The sequence below is a fragment of the Mycteria americana genome, chromosome Z (genome assembly GCF_035582795.1).
Source record: "Mycteria americana isolate JAX WOST 10 ecotype Jacksonville Zoo and Gardens chromosome Z, USCA_MyAme_1.0, whole genome shotgun sequence".
Taxonomy (NCBI): Eukaryota; Metazoa; Chordata; class Aves; order Ciconiiformes; family Ciconiidae; genus Mycteria; species Mycteria americana.
In genome coordinates, this window is record NC_134396.1 from 46,567,424 (window position 1) to 46,588,313 (window position 20,890).

Here is a 20,890-nt window from a genome sequence, read left to right on the forward strand (position 1 = left end):
GGAAACTGTAGGAGATTTACAAGTGAAGAGAGGACAAGGAGTCTTCCCCTGGTAGCCCATTTTCTACCCACAGCTTCAGTGGGTAATGCCAGGCATACACTCCCTGTCACCTGATGCAAAACCATGCCTCCCTTCTTGCTCCGTCCTCCTAGGCACCTTGGAGATCTTGCTCTCCTAGGGCTTTCCATCTCTTCAGAGGACCCTGCAAGCTCATGTTAGCCCAGGAGGCCGTGCAGCCGCCTTGTGTGGCAGGCTGCCCCAGGAAACCAGCTAGAGAAGGAGAAAACGCCATACCTCACCATGCCTGGCAATACAGCCCTCCACACTGCAAACCACGGCTGTTACCATGGTGCTGCACCAGCAGAGTGGCTGTCTCTGGTGTCATGCTCCGGCCGGACACACGATACCTCTGGCTTGAGCCTTTTTCAGCTTTGGCTGCTGTTCTCTGCTGTGGGAACGAATGGTGTCTTCCTTTGTTTAGAAAATCTGCTGAGAGACCTGCCTGCAGAGACCTTCCACTTACGACCAAACTTGGTATCGATCTGTCCGCATTGGCTGGGCTTACTCTGTCCCAGTGAAATGTGCTTAATTGTCACCATTTAACCTTCCACCCGTCATGTGTGACTGATGTGTGCTCACCGCCTGGGGAGAGCTGGGGAGGGATATGGATGCACCCGGCCATTTCCAGCTGTTTGTTGTCCACACCCGTTGCAGCTTTATTTAAGCAGAGGAAGCAGATCTGGTTAGTACTTTTCTTCTCAGCGGTGCTGATTATTCCCTCTTTGGCTGCAGCATTTCAGGCAGTGGCTGCTGTACGAATGTCCCAGAGTTGGGGACCATAATGATCCCATTTTGGGGAGGACAGTGGGGTGATGTGCCTTACGTTTGCCTGACTCTGAAGGCTGCTTGTTGCATGTCAGTGCAGTCATAGTTGTAGCTGCAGCAGTCCTCCTCTGACTCGGGTTTTCCAGACACTGGTAGTGCTGTAAAAAGCTGCTACCAAAAAAAAGGCCATTGAATAAATGCTCCCTTCCCCTCAGCTCTCACCGGCTTAGTATCTGGTATACTGTCTCAGTCAAGTCTGAACCATCTGTAGCAGGAGAAAGAAGACACACGTGAAAAGGGGAAAACTGTACAGGGGGACTTTACAGGAGGATGCCTGTGTCTAAGGAAGCCAAAAAACCAAAGCCACAATATCTTGGCTTGAAATGTATGCTTCCCTTGATCATAGCATACTATACAGTTGCAGTATTTGGCATGCCCTTTTGGAGGTCAAGACCAGAATGATTTATGTGAGACTGGCTAAGGTTTCCCTAGAAAGGATACCATTCTGTAGAATCGCATGTCATTCAGGAGGGGAAAGGACCACCTGGAACATTTCTGTTCTGCTCAAATACAGTGTGCTTCCCTCACCAGTGTGTTTGACTGAGTGCACTTTTGAACACCTCTGCTGATGTTCATGCAAAACACTCTTTCTTCTTGTGGTTGTTAGTCTAGATGGGCTACTTTGCTAGTGAATCCATCTGGTTACCATACCCAGGCACAAGGCAGGGACAGCAGAGGAATCACTGAGTCTAGGGCAGATGGGGTTCTGAAAGAAAGACCCCTAAGAGTAACCACACTTAGGCAGAGGTTTTGCAGACTTATCTTGAGACAGCATTTGATTGAGTAATCTGATTCAACACAGCACTTGATGAACACATGGCTGCGTGCTTCAGTCTGAGAGAGGAAGGTCTCTCTTTCCTTTTATTCTTCCTTTGCTTTTCTGCTAGGCACTGTGGGACAGAGCTGAGGAGCTCTGCATGTCAGATTGACTTGTGGGACTGATAATGCTGGTGTGATGCATGCTCTGTGCTATGAAGGCAGTGAAAAAGCCCCTTCCCTCATATCCTCCCAAAGGCCAAATCCTCCCTTGCCTTATGGGTGACATGGCAAATAAACTAACCTGTGATTCTCTCCTTTACCCTTTATGTGGCAAGTTGGGGGAAGGCAAGGAGTCTTGGTGATTTGATCCCTAGAAACCTCCCTCATTAGCACAGATCGAGCCACAGAAACAACACTGAGCTCCTGGGAACTGCCTGAAATGCGCTTTTCCCTGCCTCCACTGTTGGCATTCCCATTGCTGGAGCATTCTGGACTCCTAGACCTGGCCTCTTGCTTCCCTGTCAGAAGCAGGATGGAGGGCTTTCCCCACCCAGAGGGATGGCTGGGTTGCACCCTCAGTGCTGGGGAGCAGCAGGAGCAGAACTCAGTAGGACTTGGCAGCCCAGGGGTAACCGAGACTATTTCTCTTCCCAAGCACTTTTGGAGGTGCTTGGGAAGAACATGGCCAACCTCAACCTGGCTGGGAACCTTCCTTGGGTTCTTCACTCTGGAGACCTTTCAGTAGGGCCCCTAGGTGACACCATGAATGCTGCATGGGGCTGCCACTTTTGGAGAGAATCGGCAAGGAAAAGATTTAATGACCTGTCCCTGCTGTGTGCTCATCACTCCTGCACAAAATCCCAGGAGCTGTGGCTGTTTGCTGGGGAAGGGATGATGCTCTTGGCTGTCACTGATGGCCTGCTCAGAATGTACAGACCCACTGCAGGTGGGCTAATTTCAGGACCCTGCAGCCCTTTGGCAAAGAGAAGGCCAAAAAGAGAGATTTGCTAGAGATGGGGAAGGGCAAAGGTGACGATTAAAGAGAGGAGTTAGCAGCAGAGACCCGGAGGTAACCATGAACTTGCCAAAGCAGGGACATTCAGCAGGGTTTTCTGTGTCCTTCAGTTTGGCTTGAGCTAATCTCCTGAGATTTCTAAAGACTTGCCCAGCAGGGGAGGTACCTGTGCTGTGAAGTCCCTGTTTTTTGGAGATATATGTCAAATTGGAGATCCCCAAAGTCTGATGGGTGGAATAACAAGCCTCTGAGATTTCCCATCAAATGCTCTAATTTTGGCCAGTTACAGGGCTCCCCAGGCAGGGAATGTCGGTCATTTCCTTTCCTCTGAAGGATCATGTCAGACGGAGGAGGGAGTGAACTGAAATCTCGGGAGACAAGAGATGGCGGGTCTGGAAAAATTATGTTTCCTGGAGTCCTGGGCATGGCAAGACTCTCGAGAATTGTCAACGGGGGAAGGAGCAAGACAAGAGTCAGTTAACCCCTAAAAGGGAAGTTTGCAGGAGCTTTGGGTGGCAGGCCAACCGAGCCTGACAACCTGCGAGGAAAGAGCCACGTGAAGAACCATGATATTGGCAGGGCTTGCAGCATACTCCTCCTCATAGCAATGCCAACTAACTAGCCCATGCATGCATTAACCCATTCCCTGTGACTGTCACCCTGGGCATTACTATAATGATTTATTAGTGCTATCTCACTCTTAAGAAATAATAGAAAGGTTACCCTCTTTACACACGCATGGTTTTTCCTAGTTGTTTCCTAGCACCTTACCTCCAAATGTGCTGTTCCACTTGTGCTGTTGCAGCAACTTTTCCACTCCTAATTCAGAAAGGGTTGTGATGGTGACTCTGTTTTTCTGAGTAAAACAAGAAAAAAAAATGTTTTCCCAGCTGTGTCCAGAAAAATCCAGACACACAGAGGAAAATCCAATAAATTATTAACTCAGTCTTTCCATCTGTGGATAATGGTATTTCTGGTTGGGGTTTTTTATTATTATAATTTATTTTTTTTATTGCTAGCCTTCTTCTCCCTCATGGAAAGAGAGAATCTCTATTTGATTTAAAATGCAATGTCCTGAGCTGTTTTCTGGCGAGTACATGGATGATGGCTTACATGTGGTTTTCTGCCTTTTGAATGAGGAGGAATAAATTGGAAGTGAGTTTCTTGTACTCCTCTCATCTCCCTGTGAGAGGAGAATAATGAGCAAGAGAACACCTTTATAGGCAATACAGAGTGTATGCATTGGTTATTCTTTACAGACCACTGATTGTGATATACTCTTTTTTTTTTTCCTGAGGGGATGGGGTGGTGAGAGAAGGTATTTTCAGCCATGAAATTTTTGACCCAGACGATTAGTGTTTGTCTTAGGAAGAGGTGGGAGGAGGCTGGTGCCAACTGCCTGGAATAGGCACTGACACAGCAATGCCGTGATTCTCAATCCATGCATCCACCCAGGTGCTGCCCTGCTGGTGAGGGAAAGCAGCCTGTGGTCCCATGTTGTGACCAGAGGCAGGTTTGATCCATGTGGTATGGTCAGAAAAATGGGTTTGGTTTGCTGCCTTGCTCCCACTCTGGCGATCAAGTGTGGGGCTGCTTGACGGGCACACCTCGGCAGCCCTTTGGCACTGTGTAACTTACCCGTTTTCCTGTTTCTTGACCTCCCGTTTTCCACCCAAGACTCCTTGCAAACAAGCAAGCCACCATAATTACTTTTTTGCCTTGGGTCCCAGTTTTGCTACATGGCATACCCAAACTTCGTATTTTCAATACCGTTACCTAGGCAACCACAGCTGATGGGATTACCAGAGCACCGCTGGCCTTGCAAGGCTCCGCTCCCCAAAATATCCCCAGCAACTGCCTGTGCAGTTTGGCCACTTCTCACACAACTCCCCCTTAACCAAGCTTTGAGATCCAGCCATCCCTCGTGGTGCTTTCACACTGCTATCTGCCAGGGCCAGCAACTTCTGACGTCGCCTCTGGTTTCCCGTGCCCTGTTCGCCTAGCTGAACCTCAGCCCAGTGCCCAGGCCACAGCAAAGTCACCTGTCTGGTGTTGGCTGCCTGCTCCCCATCACAGCCCTTGGCCAGGGGATTTGCAGCAGCTTAGCCACTGAAGCAGGCTGGCCATTCCTGCAGAGTTGACTGTTTGCCGTCTTCATGGAGGTTGACTGGTGGGTGCCTGCCTCTGTCTTCTTTTTCTTTTTTCATTCTAGATTGGACTGTGTCAAAATAGATGATGTACGCTCGAACTTAAATCCTTAAGCAATTTGGAGCGCTCTGTAGATGTGACAAGCCCGCATAACTACTTAGCAAGCCACCAGTTTTTGTGTCAGCTTTTGCTGCAATAATTTTTTTGATCTAACGAACTGGAAACTTAAATCAAGCCTTTGGGCAAAAAAATACAGATTTCCTTCATAAATGCACTGAAACCACCCAATTTCTCTGCTGATTGCCTGTTCACGGTAATGTTTTGGGATTTAATGCGGCCCTCGTGCAGGAAGCAATGATCAATGCTGTAAGAAATACTGGCTTCCCTTGTGCAAATCTCAGGACGTGTGGTGCCAAACCCCATTGCCCTCCTTTGCAGCGAAGCAAAGCAACAGCTAGATGCCAGCGTGGCAGAGGCTTGCAGGATCATCCTCCCCCAGGCTAGCAAATGCTCTCCTCTCCCAGTCCTATGGCACAGAGCATATTCCCGGCAGCCTAAATGTCTGGGTGACTCAGGCCAGATTTGGAGAGAAAAGGTCAAATTGTTCTCAACTGAACACAAGTAGGGGAAAAATAAAACAAATTGGAGTGCAGCAGCCACGGCTGCCACCTAGGTGCCCAGGGCCGGGTGATGGGCAGCTGCCTTGCAAGGGGCAGCACCAGCTCTCCCCTCAAACCCGGCTTAGCAAAAGCAAATGCATCTGCCTCCTGGCCCGCAGCAGCATTACCTCAGCCCTGCCAGGGAGGAGGGAGGCAGAGCACATCACCTCCTCAGAGACCCAGGCGCTGGGTGGTTTCTTTTTCCACTGCATTAGCCAGCTCAGATGTGGCACAGATGGGGAATCTGCAGCCTGTGCACCCGCACCGGCTCCCGGGGCCTCAGAGGCGCCTGGAACAGATGGGACAAAACCCTGCTGGGGCCAAAATGTGCTTGGCATCACAGCCCTGGCTGGGGGAGAGGGGTGAAGCCCTCCAGCACATCACCTTGCCCTGCCGGGGCACTGTGGTCCATGCCGTGTGTCGGACCGGATGGATGGGCATGGGGCTGCATCACAGGGACATGCTGCTCCCATGGGTGCTGGGCTCAGCGGTGGCACATGGGGCAGAAGTGGACGAGGCGGTGCCTGCAGGGCCATGCAGGGACCTCTTTGGGACCCGTGCCAGCCATTTTGGGGGATGGAAAGCCAGGTTTCATCCAGCTGTTCCCAGAGGACAGACATGACTGGATTGGAGGGCTGCTGGGCAGGGCAGGAGGCAGATCCTGTGCTGCTCCTGGGACGCATGGGTAAGCACAGAGCTTGCGGTGCTGGGGAGCTGGCGGGAGGCTGGGGATGGGGAGAGGGGAAGTCGTAGGGAAAGAGCGGGATGCCTTCTGAGATACAGAAGTACAGACCTGGAGGTGGTGAGAAAGAGGGGGTTTGGGTTGGGAGGTGCAGCGTGAGCTCTGCATGCCGCAGCCCTACTGAGAGGAGCATGGGGAGATGCTGCTGGATGGAGCCTCCAGAAGAGCTGGAAGAGCCCAGGGATGGTGGTGCCACCCTTGCCTTACTGCCAAATGGGGAAAGCTCCAGGCCAGGGTGCGTCATGCTTTATGCCTGGACTTACCTTTATCCTGCCAAAAATGGATTTTTTTTTTTTTTTGGTGCTGGAGAAATGAAAGGGTAAAGGCCCCCTTTGCTGGCAGGGAGTGTGGCTCCGGTGGTGAGCCAGGAGGCTGATGGGGAACATGGCAGGGCTGCGCTTTCTCCTCAGCCACAGAGATGCTGCAGTGTCCGGGTGTGGTACACTTATGTCCGTGACTTCATGGTGATGCACTTCTACTACCAGGACTGTCCAAAGCCTTTCATAACAGCCAAGCATCTGGAACAACCTTGCCTTCCACCTAACATGCAACTTTGTTTTCCAGTGCAGGGGAAGGAGCAAACATAAAGCATTTCGCAAGTCCTGGATTGCTCTGGATTGCTCCAGAAAGCCTATCCTCAATTTTGGTGGGTTAAAAAAAATAAAGCTTTCAGCTGCTACTGAACAAAACGCAAATATGCTGAAACTACAGAAACTAACATCCTTCTTTCTCCAGTCTGTCAGCTACTTGTGTAGCTAACTCCTGTAACTGGACCCATGAGGTTTGGGGGTATTTTCTAAAGCACAGCTTCCGACGGGGAAACCCTGCTTTTATTAAAAAGGACAACTTGCAGAGTTCCTGGTTAGAGAAATCCTAACAATGTGACTGCGTGCCCAGAAACCTGACGACACAAGTGAACTGAGAAAAAAATAAAAATGAAAAATCGGTTTTGAACGTTCAGATGGGGTTACTCCGAAGACATCTGTGCTCTTTTGCTTTTTGAAGTCGGGCCGCGAAGGAAAGCCCCGGGGCTGGGAAAGGCTGTTGTTGGTGGGGTTTTTCTGCAGCAACTGCGAGCCGCACTGGGGGGATTTAGGAGCAGAGCCGCGTACGGCATGTCCCGGCCCCGCGGGCTTCGGCCGTGTCCCTCTCCAGCGCCGCTGCCGCGGGCGCGCGGTCGGGGCTGTGTTTTTCCCTCTGTTGCGTCGCTAATCCTGAAATAATGCCTCTTTTTTCCCCTAATCTTTTGGAGGAGCACGTGGTGCACGCCCTCCCCTTCCCTTCACCGCGCCCCCCCGCCCCCCTCCGGGCAGCCCCCCCGCCCCCCGGGCCGAGCCCCGGCCCCGCCCCGCCCCGCCGGGCCCGGCCCGGCCCCGCCGCCCGGCCCGCGCCGCTCCCGCTCCCGCGCCCGCGCAGCGCCCGCGCCCACCGCGCTGGGGCCGCCCGCCGCCGCGCTGCCCGGCTCCGCCGCCGGCGCTGCGGGCCGGCAGGGCGCCACGGCCCGGCCCGGCCCGGCGCGGCACGGCACGGCACGGCACGGCGCGGCGGGGCTCGGCTGGGCTCGGCTCGGCACGGCGCGGCTCGGCACGGCCTGGCGGGAGGGCGGCTGCGATCCGCCGCGGCCGGCGATGGGAGATGGAAGGAGCCGGCGGTGCGGTAAGGGGCGGCGTGTGCCCGTGCGGGTGCGGGGGTGCGCTCAGCCGGGGGCACTTTTTCCCTTTCCTTTACTTGTGCCTCTTTCCCTTTCCTTTCCCTTTCCTTTCTTCTTCCGCCTTTTTCTGTTTTCCCTTTATTTTTCTTTTTCCTTATTTCCGTTTTGCTTTCCTTTTGCCTTTTCCTTCTTCTCTTTTCCGTTTTTCCCCTTTTCCCCTTTTCCTCTTTTATTTCTTCCTTTTTCTTTTTTCCTCTTCCCTTTTCTTTTTTCCTCCTTCTTTTCACACATCCCTAAGGGAAAAAAAGCTCAGAGCCCGCTTCTGTGCTCATTACTGCTACATCCCCAGAGACACCAGCTGCACCAGGGAGGCTGCACTGGGACCCCCACCCCAGGGCTGGGACCCCCACCCCAGGGCTGGGACCCCCAACCTGCATCCTGTGTGGTTGGTTTTGCTTCTGTCTCCTTGTAACTTGTCTGTGTAACAAATCAGCACTGTTGCTGCACTGACAAGCTCTCTTAATCATACCAAATTCTCGAATTAAATGAAATGTTGTGAAAAAGCCAGCATCTTTGGCTGAGTAGTAGCATTGTGCTTTCTGGGGAGGAGTGGGGTTGAGATGAGTTCACCAAAGTTGTAAAGTTTGAGAACATTAAACGTACACGGGGACGCTCCTGTGCAATTGTGGTGGTATCTTCATCCTTGCTACCGGGGACTGGAGCTGCGCTTCTCAATGGGAACATAAACACAGAGTTGTAATGAGCTTGAACTTCACACAAACTCACCGAAGATACTAACTTCCCATATAGACGCAGTATTTTCATGCCATAAACAACAATTACCTGGTTCCCACAGGGTGCCAGTTAGTACATTGTCAGGCAGAGCACATCTATGTGTTACTGAAGTGATTTGGCTGTGTAATAGGCAACTACAATTACTACTGCTTTTGCAGCTTCAGTCACGCTTTAATTCTGTCTGTGCGTAGGGCCATTAAAACAGAGAGAGAAAGTCAAATGCAGTATTTCTAATGAAACTGGTGGTTGCACACCCAGCGTTTGAAGCAAGTGTAATAGGCTGCTGAGAATCATCCAAGCCTTTCTGGTTTAGCTAGTAGAAGGAAACCTCCTTTCTACCCCGAATGCTCTTTCATCAGCCGTATCCTTAGTTGATGTGTTTCAGCAGATGTTACCAGTTTAACGCTAGCTGTGAATCTGACCTAGCTCTGTTGATTTACACAGACTGAGAGTTTGGCTATAGAGAGGTTGGTTTTGGGGTATGCCTTTGGTGGGAGAGAAGGTGAGGTTAAACCATGTAGGAGACCCTGTGCAAATGCTCCTCTTCAATTACAGCCTTGGTTCACTGCAGAAAAGAGTATAAGAAAATCCTTTGCGGCAGTGGTGATGTTAAAAACAATTCCAAGAAACCTCTGTGCTGCTCTCTTCAAAACTTGATACAACAAAAAAATTAGGACTTCTTGATACACAAGGAAAATTCTTGCACAACTTACCTGTGTGAAAGGGGTTCTCTTGTGCTATTGGTGCTTGAGCAGATTGTCTGATTTAGTATTCTCATTTCTATGCCATCAAATTGAGAAAGAAAAGAGCAGCGATGATCCTAATGAACACGCTAGTGGGTTTTTTTTCAGCAAGAATTTCTTCGCTGTTGTCAAGCTGCACAGCTGAAAGACCTGGATGTTGTTCAGAGTATTTCCCATCCCTGCCTCCCCCCCAGAATGCTCCTTTCTGTTCTTGCCCATCTTGCCAGGAAAGTTTGGCATTTGGTTTTGCAGCTTTGATTTAAGAGATGGTTTGGGGGTTGATTCCTGTGGGATGAAGAGGCAGTCTGTCTGCAGGAGTACTGTGGAGCAGTGCCATGGAGCATCTCTGCAGACGAGCAGTTGTCTCCATGGGCGTGCTCTGAGCCAAGTGCTGGGAGCTTCAGCATAGGGGCTGGCGGTTGAGGCGGAGAAGTCACACCCTGCACGTGGCGATCGGTGCAGGGGAAGGATGCTTTGGCTGTGGCTGATAAACTGTCCTTGCACATGCGGCAGAGTTGATTGCTTGAAACGATCCCTGCTCCATGGGGAGACGGGCTGGCAGATCTGGGAGCTGGGGTGATTTTTTCTGAGGGTTGCATGTGTATTCTTTTGGAGTTCCTCTGTTTAGTTGCAAGGGTTCTGAGAGAGAGCAGGAGCCTGGGGTACTGCTGGGTGCTGGTTTAAAGATAATTTAGAGGTAGCACAATGTAGTGGCTTAGGGAAAGGAGCCCAAGGAAGGAAGGGAGGGAGGGGGTAGCGTCTGGAGAGTAAGATTAGGCGGGTCCCCAGGGTACTGGAGAGCCATCTGCCAAGCTGCTGTGTTCCAGCTGAGGCTGGGCAACCCTGTGAACTGCTGCCAAAACTCAAAGGTTGGGGCAGTCAGCCACCAGCCAGAGTACCCTGCTCCACGTCAGCTCTGCGATGTGGGTGCTGGGGATCCCCGGGGTGCAGCAGCTGGTAGAGTTGGTTGGTTCGAGGTTTGTGGACTCGGCCAGCAGGGGTGGGAGCGGCGTCCCTGGGCTCAGCGACACGTGCCAGCCAGCCTCCTTGAAGGGACGTTTCCTTGCAGCTGATTCCTGATGGAAAGCAGGCTTCTGGTGGAGCAGGGATTTCACTGTCTGGCTCTCCCACCCAGACCCGATTTGTGGCCTGGGGGGTTCGTCGCATCCCGGTGGGTTGTAAAACTATGTGAGCATCCTTCCCTTTGGAATTTTGGCTGAGAGGGGGTATGTGTGATAGAGAGCTCCTCTGGATCATTGCCATGTGGAGAAGTGGGGCTGCAGATGGACGAACTTAGGTCTTGAGCAGTTTGTTTCTTGAACATCTGAATCTCTTTCTTGAAGGGATTCCTGTCCTCCAGCACCCATGGTAACACAGGCTGTTTCCAGTCCTTTTTTCCTGTTTGCATTGAGATGAGGTTGTGGGAGGTCGAAATTGTACACTTTCCGTGGGATGAAAAAGCAGTTTGAGACCAGCGCTAAGTGTCTGCCTGACACTTTCAGTCCAGCCTTAAGTGTCCTGTTCCTCTCAGGAATGGCACTGTTTGGAGTATTCTTCTGCAGTATGTTTCCAGGTGCTTTTTCTGAGTACAGCCCCTCCTTGCTCTGAGATGCCTCTTGCTGTTGCACCAGCTCCTGTCACAGACCACAGGCTCCTGGGATGCTAATGCATCTGAGCATTTATTCTCTGCATTACAGAGATGAGCAAGGTGGGTCGTGGATGCGGCTCGAAAGCAGGGTGGGGTGAGGGCTGGCCCTCTGGGTGCGGGCTAGGTTGCTACAGGGTTGAATCAGAAGTCAGAGGAGCTCAGGTATTATCTGGTCCTTGAAGCTTGAATTGCTCCTGAATTGACTGTACTTCATGGATGCAGTAAGCAAACAAACCTGCCGCGGCACCAGATCAAACTGTCCGTCAGAGTGGGACCTCTGCATTTCCACCTCCACCTCCACCAGCTCTGGCTGCGGGAATTGCGTGGCGTTTGCTGTGGCTTGCTTTGATAACTGTAGGAAAAGATTTTCGGTCCCGTGACCGCTGGGCTAAGCCTAAGGAGACCAGGCTGGATCTGGCTTTTGAGGATGGGCTGCCAAGGCAGAAGCACGCTGGTCACTGTCACACTTGCCAAGTGCTTCATGGCGCAGCCACAGCAATTTTTTTGACACCTGGGGAAAGGACTGAACAAGAGGGCATCGTCTTGAGTCTGTGGTCAGTAGTTCGGGAGCAGTAAGAAAACAACCCAAACAGCACAGACTACACAGTGCAAGCCTCCCCTTTTTGCACAAGCAATGAATGGAGCTTGCTTTCTCTTCGTAGTGTGGAATGGCACAGTGGAAGAGGTGGCTTATCTCCAAAGTGTACTCATTATTTTTTTACAACGGTTTTCAAACAGGAAGTGTTATTGGGGTCAATAACCGCATCTCCCAGGCTGAACAAATGCCAAGTGTGATGGCAAGATGCACTTAAGCCTGGGATATGGCTGCATTTCAGCATTAAAGGAAGAACCCTTACCAGGAAAGCCCTCTTCTCAAAAGAAAACAAATTCTAGTACCAGCGAGTTCTGGTTTTCATCAGCTTTCTCATCTGTGGACTCGCTGTGGCCTAATGAGGAAAAAAGAAGAAGTATTAACTTCTTCACCAGTGGGACGCTAGTGCTAGCTGGCCTATGTTGTGCTGCTTGTGGGGGATGTATCATCACCTTTGGTATCTTCTGCCTTCCTGCCACAGCTGAAACTGCCTGGTGGCTCCTGACTGTTTGTGGGGCCACAGCTGCCCGAGGATGCTGGTGCTGACGCTCCTTAACTTGCACTTCCTTAGCAAGCAAACAGTCTGCTCTTGCAACATCTTTTCAGTCCCCCAGCGCTTGCACAGCAGGAGGCTTACGTGAAATTTGTTGGTGTGACTTCTAGCTTCTGCTTCAGTTGTGCCAGGAAGATGGCTCAGATCAAATACCAGTCCAATTTCTGATCCAAATAACTTCTGTTAAATCTAGTTAAGACTCAGAAATAACAATTTAGGTGAAAGCTGTAAAATTAATTTAAATTCGGGATATGAAATAATCATGCAGGGTCAATGAGCTATGTCTGAGTTGGAGTGAGATATATATACCCCTTTTCGCATGCTCTGTTGCTGTGTTGTAGCTCTACAGTTTGCCCTTGCCACAGAGGAAATGCAGGTTTTTAGACCTTTGCAAATGTGAATTCTTCCAGTTTCTCTTGTGTAGAGTGGTTTGGGTTTTGGGTGTGGGTTTTTTGTTTGTTTTTTTTTTACTGTTCACTGAACTTGAGGTGCAAAAAAAATTTTAATCACATTGGGATACTATCTTAAACCATGTTTGTCATACTGAATTGAAAAAGGAACATGAGCTCTCCCGATATCCCGTCCTTCTTTAGTTCCATCCATAAAACCAGCACGCACTTAACTGGACATAGAGAATGTACAGCACATGGAAAAGGATGCGCCCTGCAAGTTCTCAAGTCTCAGCAGGTGTTGGCTTGGGTTTTGGAAAGAATTTACTTGCTTGAAGATACAGATGTAACTTCTGGTAGGCTCATGTGGCACTTAGGCATATCCAGATTTTAGCTCCTGTGGAGTTGAAATCCATGTGAGGCAGACCTGTAGCCTGTCTAAACATTGTTCTGCAGTCGGAGATACCTAAAGATGATGGAAGCAGACTACCTGCTGAAAAGAAGCAGTCTGTCAGTTTGCTAAATATACTCGGAACAGATTGAACAAAAAAAGTAAATCAAGATGCCTAGTACATGCACCACTGAATTCTCTGAATAAAAGATGCTGCCTTTGTGCAATTTTTCTTAAATCAGGCCCCCACCCCAATGCTGTTTGACATAACTCAGGAAAAATACTTGTACTGTGGCTTTTAATGTTTTGGATCTTTTTTACTATCTTTACATTTTGTATCTAAGAGCATGGTGGTTCAGGTAGTGAACTGAAGCCTACCTTGCAATTGGCTTGCTTTGATTCTTGCACATACCTTAGAAATAATGCATGGACATGCAGAGGTCCATACAGCACACATCAGAAATCACTGACTTGGCAAATAGAGAATGCTGAGTGACCTTTAAAGGTAAAGTGTAATCATACAGACTTTGAATTAATATGCTGTTCACATTCACGCAGTTACAGCTCAGGCAGTGTCAGCCTTTGCATAATAAAAAGCATTTAATTCAGTGTAACAGCTGACTGCTTCCGAACAACTTCAATCAAACAACGAAGCAAACATTTCTTTAAGGGGAGAAAAACTCAAGTGCAGGTGTAAAACAAGACAACCAGACTGAAAACAAATTTTACCTGCAACTGCTTGATACTGCTGCTAAGGCACCCATTTTTTGTCACTGTTCCTATGCCTTTTTCTAAGCAGCGACTCCTTTGCTTCGTTTCTGAATTGAGCCTCTCATCAGACACTGAACTTTTGTGAAGTCTGCCTTTGAGCGGGGAGAGCAGCTCCGATGGTATCTGTGCCCTTTCAGTTTTGCTCTCTCCAGCCTGACTGCTTCCCAGGAGGCTGCTCCTGGCAAACGCATCCCGCGGCGCTGGGAGCGGCACGGAAAGCCTGCGGTGCCCCGGTGCCGTTTGGTGAATTCCTGGGGTGAAGGTGTGGGGCGCGTTGTGGTGAGGACTGAGGAGTGGAGCTGGCTGGACGGTACCGAGCCTGAGGTCTGCCTGGTCCAGGGCCATGCCAAAGCCCGGTGAGCAGGTAAGAGTGGCTGGCTGCACTGGTTTGGACCCAAGGTCAGTTTAGCCCAGGAGCATGTACGTGGTCATGGATGTCAGCAGATGCCTGGGAAGAGTTCATTTTGGAGCTTCATGAGAAGCATGTGATTTCTATGTATGTGGTGGATTTGTATCCCTTGAGCTTGTTCACCCTCCTTTTCGGCTCCCGTAGGATTTTGGTTTCTGTGACATTGCTTTGCAGGGCGGTCTGTGATTTTGACTACAAACTGTGTGAGGAACCGTCTCCTGTTTGGTGTGATGCTGACTCCTAGTACCTTCTTTTGACATCCTCTGGCTGTTGTATTAAAAGAGGTGGTGAATCACCAATTGCTCTTTGCCTTTTCCAGACCCCTTGGGACTGCATGCATCCCTGCCACGTGTCTCTCAGCCGCCTCTTTCCTTCAGCTGAAAAGTCCTAGCTGACTTGGTTATCCCTTTCTATAAACCAAAACTTCTCTGCTGGACCATGGCTATAGGCAATGCCCTCACACGAGCCCTTTCCTTCCTCCCCCACCTTCTGGCTCTCTACACATCTCTCTGCAACTCCTGATAGTTAGGAATTAGTTTAAAACCCAAGCGGAGATTTCTTCTCTTCCAGAAACCTTTGCTGGTATTAACTTTTGGCAGCTCCAGGTGAGATTTAGCCATGCAAAACTCCTGTTCTTTGAGTCTTAATCTGTTTTACTAATGCTTTAAGAATTGCAAACATGTATATTAGCATGTGGGGGTGTGTGTGTGAGGAAAAACCAAACATGGTGTATGAGGTCACATGCAAGTAAAAACTACAAACCTTGCTAGCGGTCTTTCTGTGAGCATCAGCACTCTCTCTGCTCTCTCTGTGCTGTCGGTGCACTAGCTTTCACCAGCTAGCAAGTTTATTTTAACTCCAGCTTTCAGCATTTCATCCTGTTACTTAGGAAAGTGACTTAAGAAAAGCTCAACAGAAATAGTCTTTTCTGAACAATTAGTACGACCTGTCAAAAGCAGCGAGGCTTGCTAAGCTCACGCCCACGCAGGCATGATAACAGTGCTTAAAAACAAGGGCTGGCCACTAGTTGTGCCAGGCTGTTGGGGGTTTGTCCGTCCGTGACAGCAGAGGCAGAGCTCTCAATGCGAGGCTCCGTAAAGACTTGACCACCGTGTTGCAGCTTGACTCACATGGTCCTTTTGCTCTGCGGGGAACTTGCTGGAGAAGGTTGTAAATCTGTGGAAACCTTCTATCCGTCGTTCCTGCCTTTCTTTTATTTATTTGTTTGAAGCTAGCTCCATTACCAGTTACTGTATTTCTGTCAGTCTGTGGGGAAGCCCCTGGGGTGCAGAAGACAAGATGAAGGTAGATGTTTAAATTCCTCCTGAGAGCATACACTCACTGTATCAGGGCATATAGTAGGCTGCTGAGAGGCATTTGGCTTTTTTGCTGCTGAAGATGCTGGTGAAGCAATGAGAATGGAATAGGCACAGCCTGGGATTAGAAATGGTGCAGGGGTGGCTGTGAAGTCCTCCCTAGTTGGCTGTGCTTTACAGGCACCCTGCAGAGGCTTTTTTCCTGCTTCCTTGCGGTAGTGCTGACGGCTCCGTTGCAGCCGCTGCGGCATCTCCCCGGTAGCCTCTGTGAAGCCGCCAGAAAGCGCGTGCCGCCGGTGCAGGGGCTGTCGCCCGCCGGCACGGAGCTGGCACCCGTCAGCTGCGCGGCCGAGGGGGAAGGCGGTCAGCTCTGGGACGAGGAGCTGTGCGCACGCAAAAGCGTGCAAAACGGGGCTCCCCTGAGGCTGCCTCATGGTATGGCTGAGCTATGGAGACCCCCACCCCAACTAGCCCGTTCCCTCCAGGTTTTCCAGTAAGCCTAGAAGAATTGGAGTAACATTTATTTCTGCGGGTAGAGTGGCTGGGTTTTATTAAGAAAGCTTGCAGGGGTCCCCGTGAGGATGCTTTGACCTCTCTGTCCTGGCTCACAGGCCTTCATGAAAGGTCCTTAGACCCCTTCCTGTTGATGTTTTCCTTTAGCGTGACTGGTCTCCTGCCGTCCAGCATTTCAGCTGACTCTTGTTCCCTGAAGGCTCAAGCTTGGGCACCCATCCCATTCTGCTTTTTCCCAAGCACCATTTTCCCAGGTCTCCTGCGAGGATTCAGTCTGCCTAACAGCATCTGTCCTCTCAGGGGGTCTGAGAAACTCCGACTGACATTCTGCTCCTTTGAACACTTCCTCCTTATTAGACGTTTTCAAAGAAAACATAACCTTAAGTGTGAATGCTTCAGGAGGCATGGGTTCACACTGGCTCTTTGTGCTCAGAGTGACCCATTCCTTGTCCCAGCAGCCGTGGACAATGTCATCTCCTTCCACTGAGACCCACAGAGATGGAGCCCAGCTCTCTTGTCGGCTCAGCTGCAAATGGTGGTGAGAGAACAAAATTTTGGTATTCGTCAGTTAATGCTCTCTGGGGTGTAGGTATGTAGAAAAAAAAAAGCCCCCAGAAGAAAAGGTCTGTCCCAAAAAAGGCCCCAACCAGAACCTCAGTTAAATTCAAAAGAGGATGCTTCGGTGCTTTCCTTTCATGGAGAAAGGAGAAGCATTTTCTTCAGGCTTGGATGACTCACCATGCCTATCTAAAAACCCCTGGGAGTTCTGAGAGGCAGTTTGAGGCGACCTCATGACTGGAGTTGACATCAAATTCATCCAGAGGGACACTGGGCTTCAGGAGAGGCAGCAGCAACTCTCATCAGGGGCCTGCCTACAGCCACCTCTCGGGGTGAACTGTGGCAGCGGCTTCTCCTTGCAGCTACCGACCCTCTGCTCCTGTTGGCACGTTCAGACAGCGGAGCGGAGCAGAGGCAGCGCGCGTGCTTCGTGCCGGGCTGACTTACCTGTCCTTGGCAGGTCCCGCTGGAGGAGCAGGGTCCCTGAAGTCTTAGCGTCCTACTGCTGTTCCGGTCAGTGCTGAGAGATGGATTCAGCAGCTTCGCTTCCCGTGCTAGCCTGAAACCACCACGAGCACTGTGGGCATGTCCTAAACAATGTCTGCTCCCTCAGCAGGGGACGAAAGCCCAGCGAGGTGGGACCTCTGTTGACCCATGCCAGTGCTTTGTGCGAGGTCAACAGAAACTGGTCCAGTGTGTTGGCAGGAGGTCTGAGGGGTGAGGACTGTCATGTCCAAGCTAACACAACCTCACAAATGTTATACAAAATTCACCTGAGAGGCAAATGCAGCCTCCCCAGCTCCCGACCAAGAACCATGACCTAGAGAAGTAGGCTTGATCAAACATGCTCAAACAGGCAGAAAGCACTGCAAGAGTGGTGAACGAATGGGCAGGAACTCGCTGCCGCTCTGCCCAGAGCGTAATCGGACTGAAAAACAGTGTGTATTTGGCTCATGAGAAATGTATGTACAGCTGGGCTGATTTAAGGGGATTGATGCTCTGAGTGAGCGTCACCCTCTCCAGCAGTGACAAACACCAGATGCATCAAAGGTGGTGGTTAAAGCCCTCTGAGGGAAGCAATTATGAAATGAGCTGACCCAGATGCAGATTTTGTTGCCCTTGAGCTGAGGGAGAAGGCTAAAGCAGGAGTTCTATATCCCTTCCAATCTTACTTGTATTTAATCCTTGCTAATGCAGCTTCGAAAGCACCATGAACGTTTGTGCAGCCCTTCGCTGGGCTCCTGGTTTCAGAGCATGATGACTTCTGCAAGGTTTGGGTGAGTGGCAGATTGAAAGAAGGGAAGGAGAGCACATGTTCCCTCTCGATTTTCTGTTTGGTTTTTTTTTTTCCTCTTTTTTTTTTCTGTCTCTAAGGAAGGACAACAGTAAAGAAATAGTCTTAAAACCCAGCTCTGACCTCATAGCATCCTCATTCTCTCCCCCCTCTTGCTTTCTCTTTTTAATATCTCTTGTTTGGATGAAATACCATAAACTTATCCTTAAGCCTGGATCTGGAGACTCTGAACTGCTTTACCTTTACGTATCCTTATAGCGCTCTGACAACCTAAATAGATGTTAGGTTCAGCTGTTCCCATGCACAAGCCAGTATCTGTAATTCTCATCAGCGGTGCTGAGCACTTCTGAAAATCAAGTTATCCCTTTCAGATGCCAAGACAAAGGTCTCCACTTAGGCACCTAACTCTGATAAATGCTGCCCTGTACACTGAAAACCCATTTATTTAACCATTAGTTTCTGTCTGTTACTGGATGATGCAGAGGGTGCTGTGAACCGGACTCTTCTTCATTGCTTTACGGTAAGGTACAGGCAAATACGGACGCTTGGAAAATGTGTTTGCTGGCAGGGAAGCTCAGTGCAGCAGATGTCTGTGAAGCCTCGAAGAGCAAGGCTGAGGGATGGAGATGCTGTGTCCCAGAGGTGTGTAGATCAGAAATTCCTGACTACTCAGGAACTGGACTGCTCTGTCCATTTTATTTTCCATTTCATTCATCTGTGAATGGGATTTGGCACGAACTAGTCGTTTAGCCGTCCCATCCCTTCACATCCATCTGGGTAGGCTGAATTGTTGTCTCGCTCCGTAAGTTACTCCTGTCCAGGCTATTGCATACCGAGAGCCTCCTCCTGTGCGCTGGGTCCAGCTGTTCCTTTTCTAGCCCTTTCTGCCCCACTTCCTGCAAATGCATGCAGCCTTGTAAAAGCAAGGGAGCCATGGAGGCTTCTTCCAGGCTCATTTCATCATGCTCGTGATAGTCATCTTTGTGCTAGAAAGCTCTGCATCTGTTTCATCACATTTTTCCCAAAGTATTTGGTAGCCTAGTGTTAGCAGGTCCATAACAGTACCCGTTGGAGCCCTAGTGATAAATAGTTGGACCAGTGAATGGTAAATAAATATATCCAAGACCCCCATGTAAGATCTACTGTCCACTTATTACAGAGGTGTGTTGGATTCAGTCCTGCAGAACTGGCGCAATGCAGAAAGGCGGGAGAAGAAATGGGGGTAAAACGCCAGGAAAACCTGGAGCAAACCAGTTCTAGGACATGGGGCAAGATAGTTATTTGTCAGTATGCTTTTGGAAGAAAATGAAATTGTTGGAGAGCTGGCCTTGGAGGAATGTATGAATTTGTGCTTCCATCTATCTCTGATTAAAGAGCCTTGACTGTGTGTTCCTGTGTCTCCTGTACTTTGAATTTCTGTTTGTAGCTGACGCTCACCCTAAGGTATTTGGTGGAACTGCATAAAAGTTATTATTGTCCTGGGGGGCAGAATGTTCCATCTGGCTTCTTTTTTTTAAAGAGTATTTTTGTAAGCTAAGGCCTTTGCCAATGTGAACCATGCAATGACTTGCTATGCCGTAACAACTGGCTGCCTCAAACATAGAGTATGAATATAAAGGTCACTGAAGAAGTTATAGAGTTAATGATTTATTTCATCTGTCATGTCAGACGGAAGAATTACGGGCTCCATCTTGCCCAGCTGGGAAGAAACTTAATGCCGACTGCAGACAGTTTTTGCACTACAGTTTAGCGCTGGTGTATGCTTTATCTTGGAGATTTGATTTGTCCTTACCTGTTCAGAAAACTAATTTTAATCTTAGTCCTGCAGCCTTTCTCCCTGAGAAACTGGACCTCTACTGTGTCAAACTGCTTCTTATGAGTAGGAAGCGGTGGGAAGGTGCTGGTGGCACCAGGCCTGGGTGGCACCGGGATGCTTGATCTGTCTGTCCATCCATATGTATCCCCAGGTGCTCCCCTGCTAGCTGGGAGACCACCCTGTGCCCCCTCCCTGCCTCCTAGCTACGGAGGCAGGTTTGACTTGTGTGGTATGGTCATAAAAACAGGTTGGGCTGTTGTCCTGATCTAGACGGCGGTGGTCAGGCGTGGGCTGCCTGACAGGGACCCTCAGACAGCACTCGACACACATTTGCATACCTTATTATCCTTTTTCCCATTTTTTATCATCCTTGTTGTAGCCCTTGCTCCTCCCTTTCTGCGCCCCAGTCTCCTCCCAAAGAAACAGCCTGCCCCATTTATGGTTTTCTCATGGGTCCCAGGTTTGCGACATCCATACTCAAATTTGCTATTTCTGATACTATTCTCTAGGCATTTTTAACCCTAACTGTTACTACTGAGATGGTTGTCCAGTGCTGCTGGCCTTGCAGTGGGAAAGACAGCTACAGATGTGAGGGGTTGGGTGCTCTAACAATCACTGCTTAATACTGAAATGCTTGGGTTCGAAGACAAGAGAGGTGAGCTCTTCAAAAGCACTGAGTTGTCCCATGTCTGCTCTGGTCGATCTTGGTGGTGATAAGAGTTAAATGAACACTTTGAAAATCCTACCTGACAGCCCACCTGAAGGGATTTCATGTTCCTGCTGCTGTTTTTTCACTAAAAGGTAGATAAGCTTTGTTTATTTTGACTCTACAGGCAGAAGCACTTGTGTGGGATAATGATGTATCGGCTCATGCCCAGACTGTTGCCAAGGCCAAATATGAATTTTTATTTGGCTTGGAAGAAGAGAAGCCTTCAGAAATGGGTAAGTGCTATTTATTACTCTTGTGTGCAAAAAAAAAAAAAAAAAATTTGAAGCCACTCAGGAAAGTTTTGCAGAAGCTCCTCCCTAATGACCCCGCGAGGGCTCGTGCACTGTGCTACGCTGCCCTTTGCCAGACCACAGTGCAAGTACCAGACTGAAGGAGCCTGCTGGTTTGGCCCCAGCAAATGACAGCAGTTCCCTGTCTTGCACCCCCACCTTTCTCTTCGGCTCAGCCGGGCCACCTCAATGTGACAGCGGGGACTAGTGTGCCAGAGACACGTTGGCGGAGGGAGTCCCAGCA

The 20,890-nt window shown here is 49.8% G+C and overlaps 1 protein-coding gene across 6 annotated transcripts in view; it reads left to right on the plus strand.

Moving 5' to 3' along the window:
- Positions 1–7,726: 7,726 nt before the first annotated feature.
- Positions 7,727–20,890, plus strand: part of LOC142402685 (PH and SEC7 domain-containing protein 3-like) — a 115,667-nt gene continuing 102,503 nt past the window's right edge. For all 6 annotated transcript variants that reach the window (XM_075488393.1, XM_075488396.1, XM_075488394.1 and 3 more), the window contains exons 1-2: positions 7,727–7,864; positions 20,481–20,589. In XM_075488393.1, the coding sequence (XP_075344508.1) occupies positions 7,844–7,864; positions 20,481–20,589 (130 nt within the window). In that variant the 5' untranslated portion in view covers positions 7,727–7,843. The remainder of the gene's footprint in view (positions 7,865–20,480; positions 20,590–20,890) is intronic.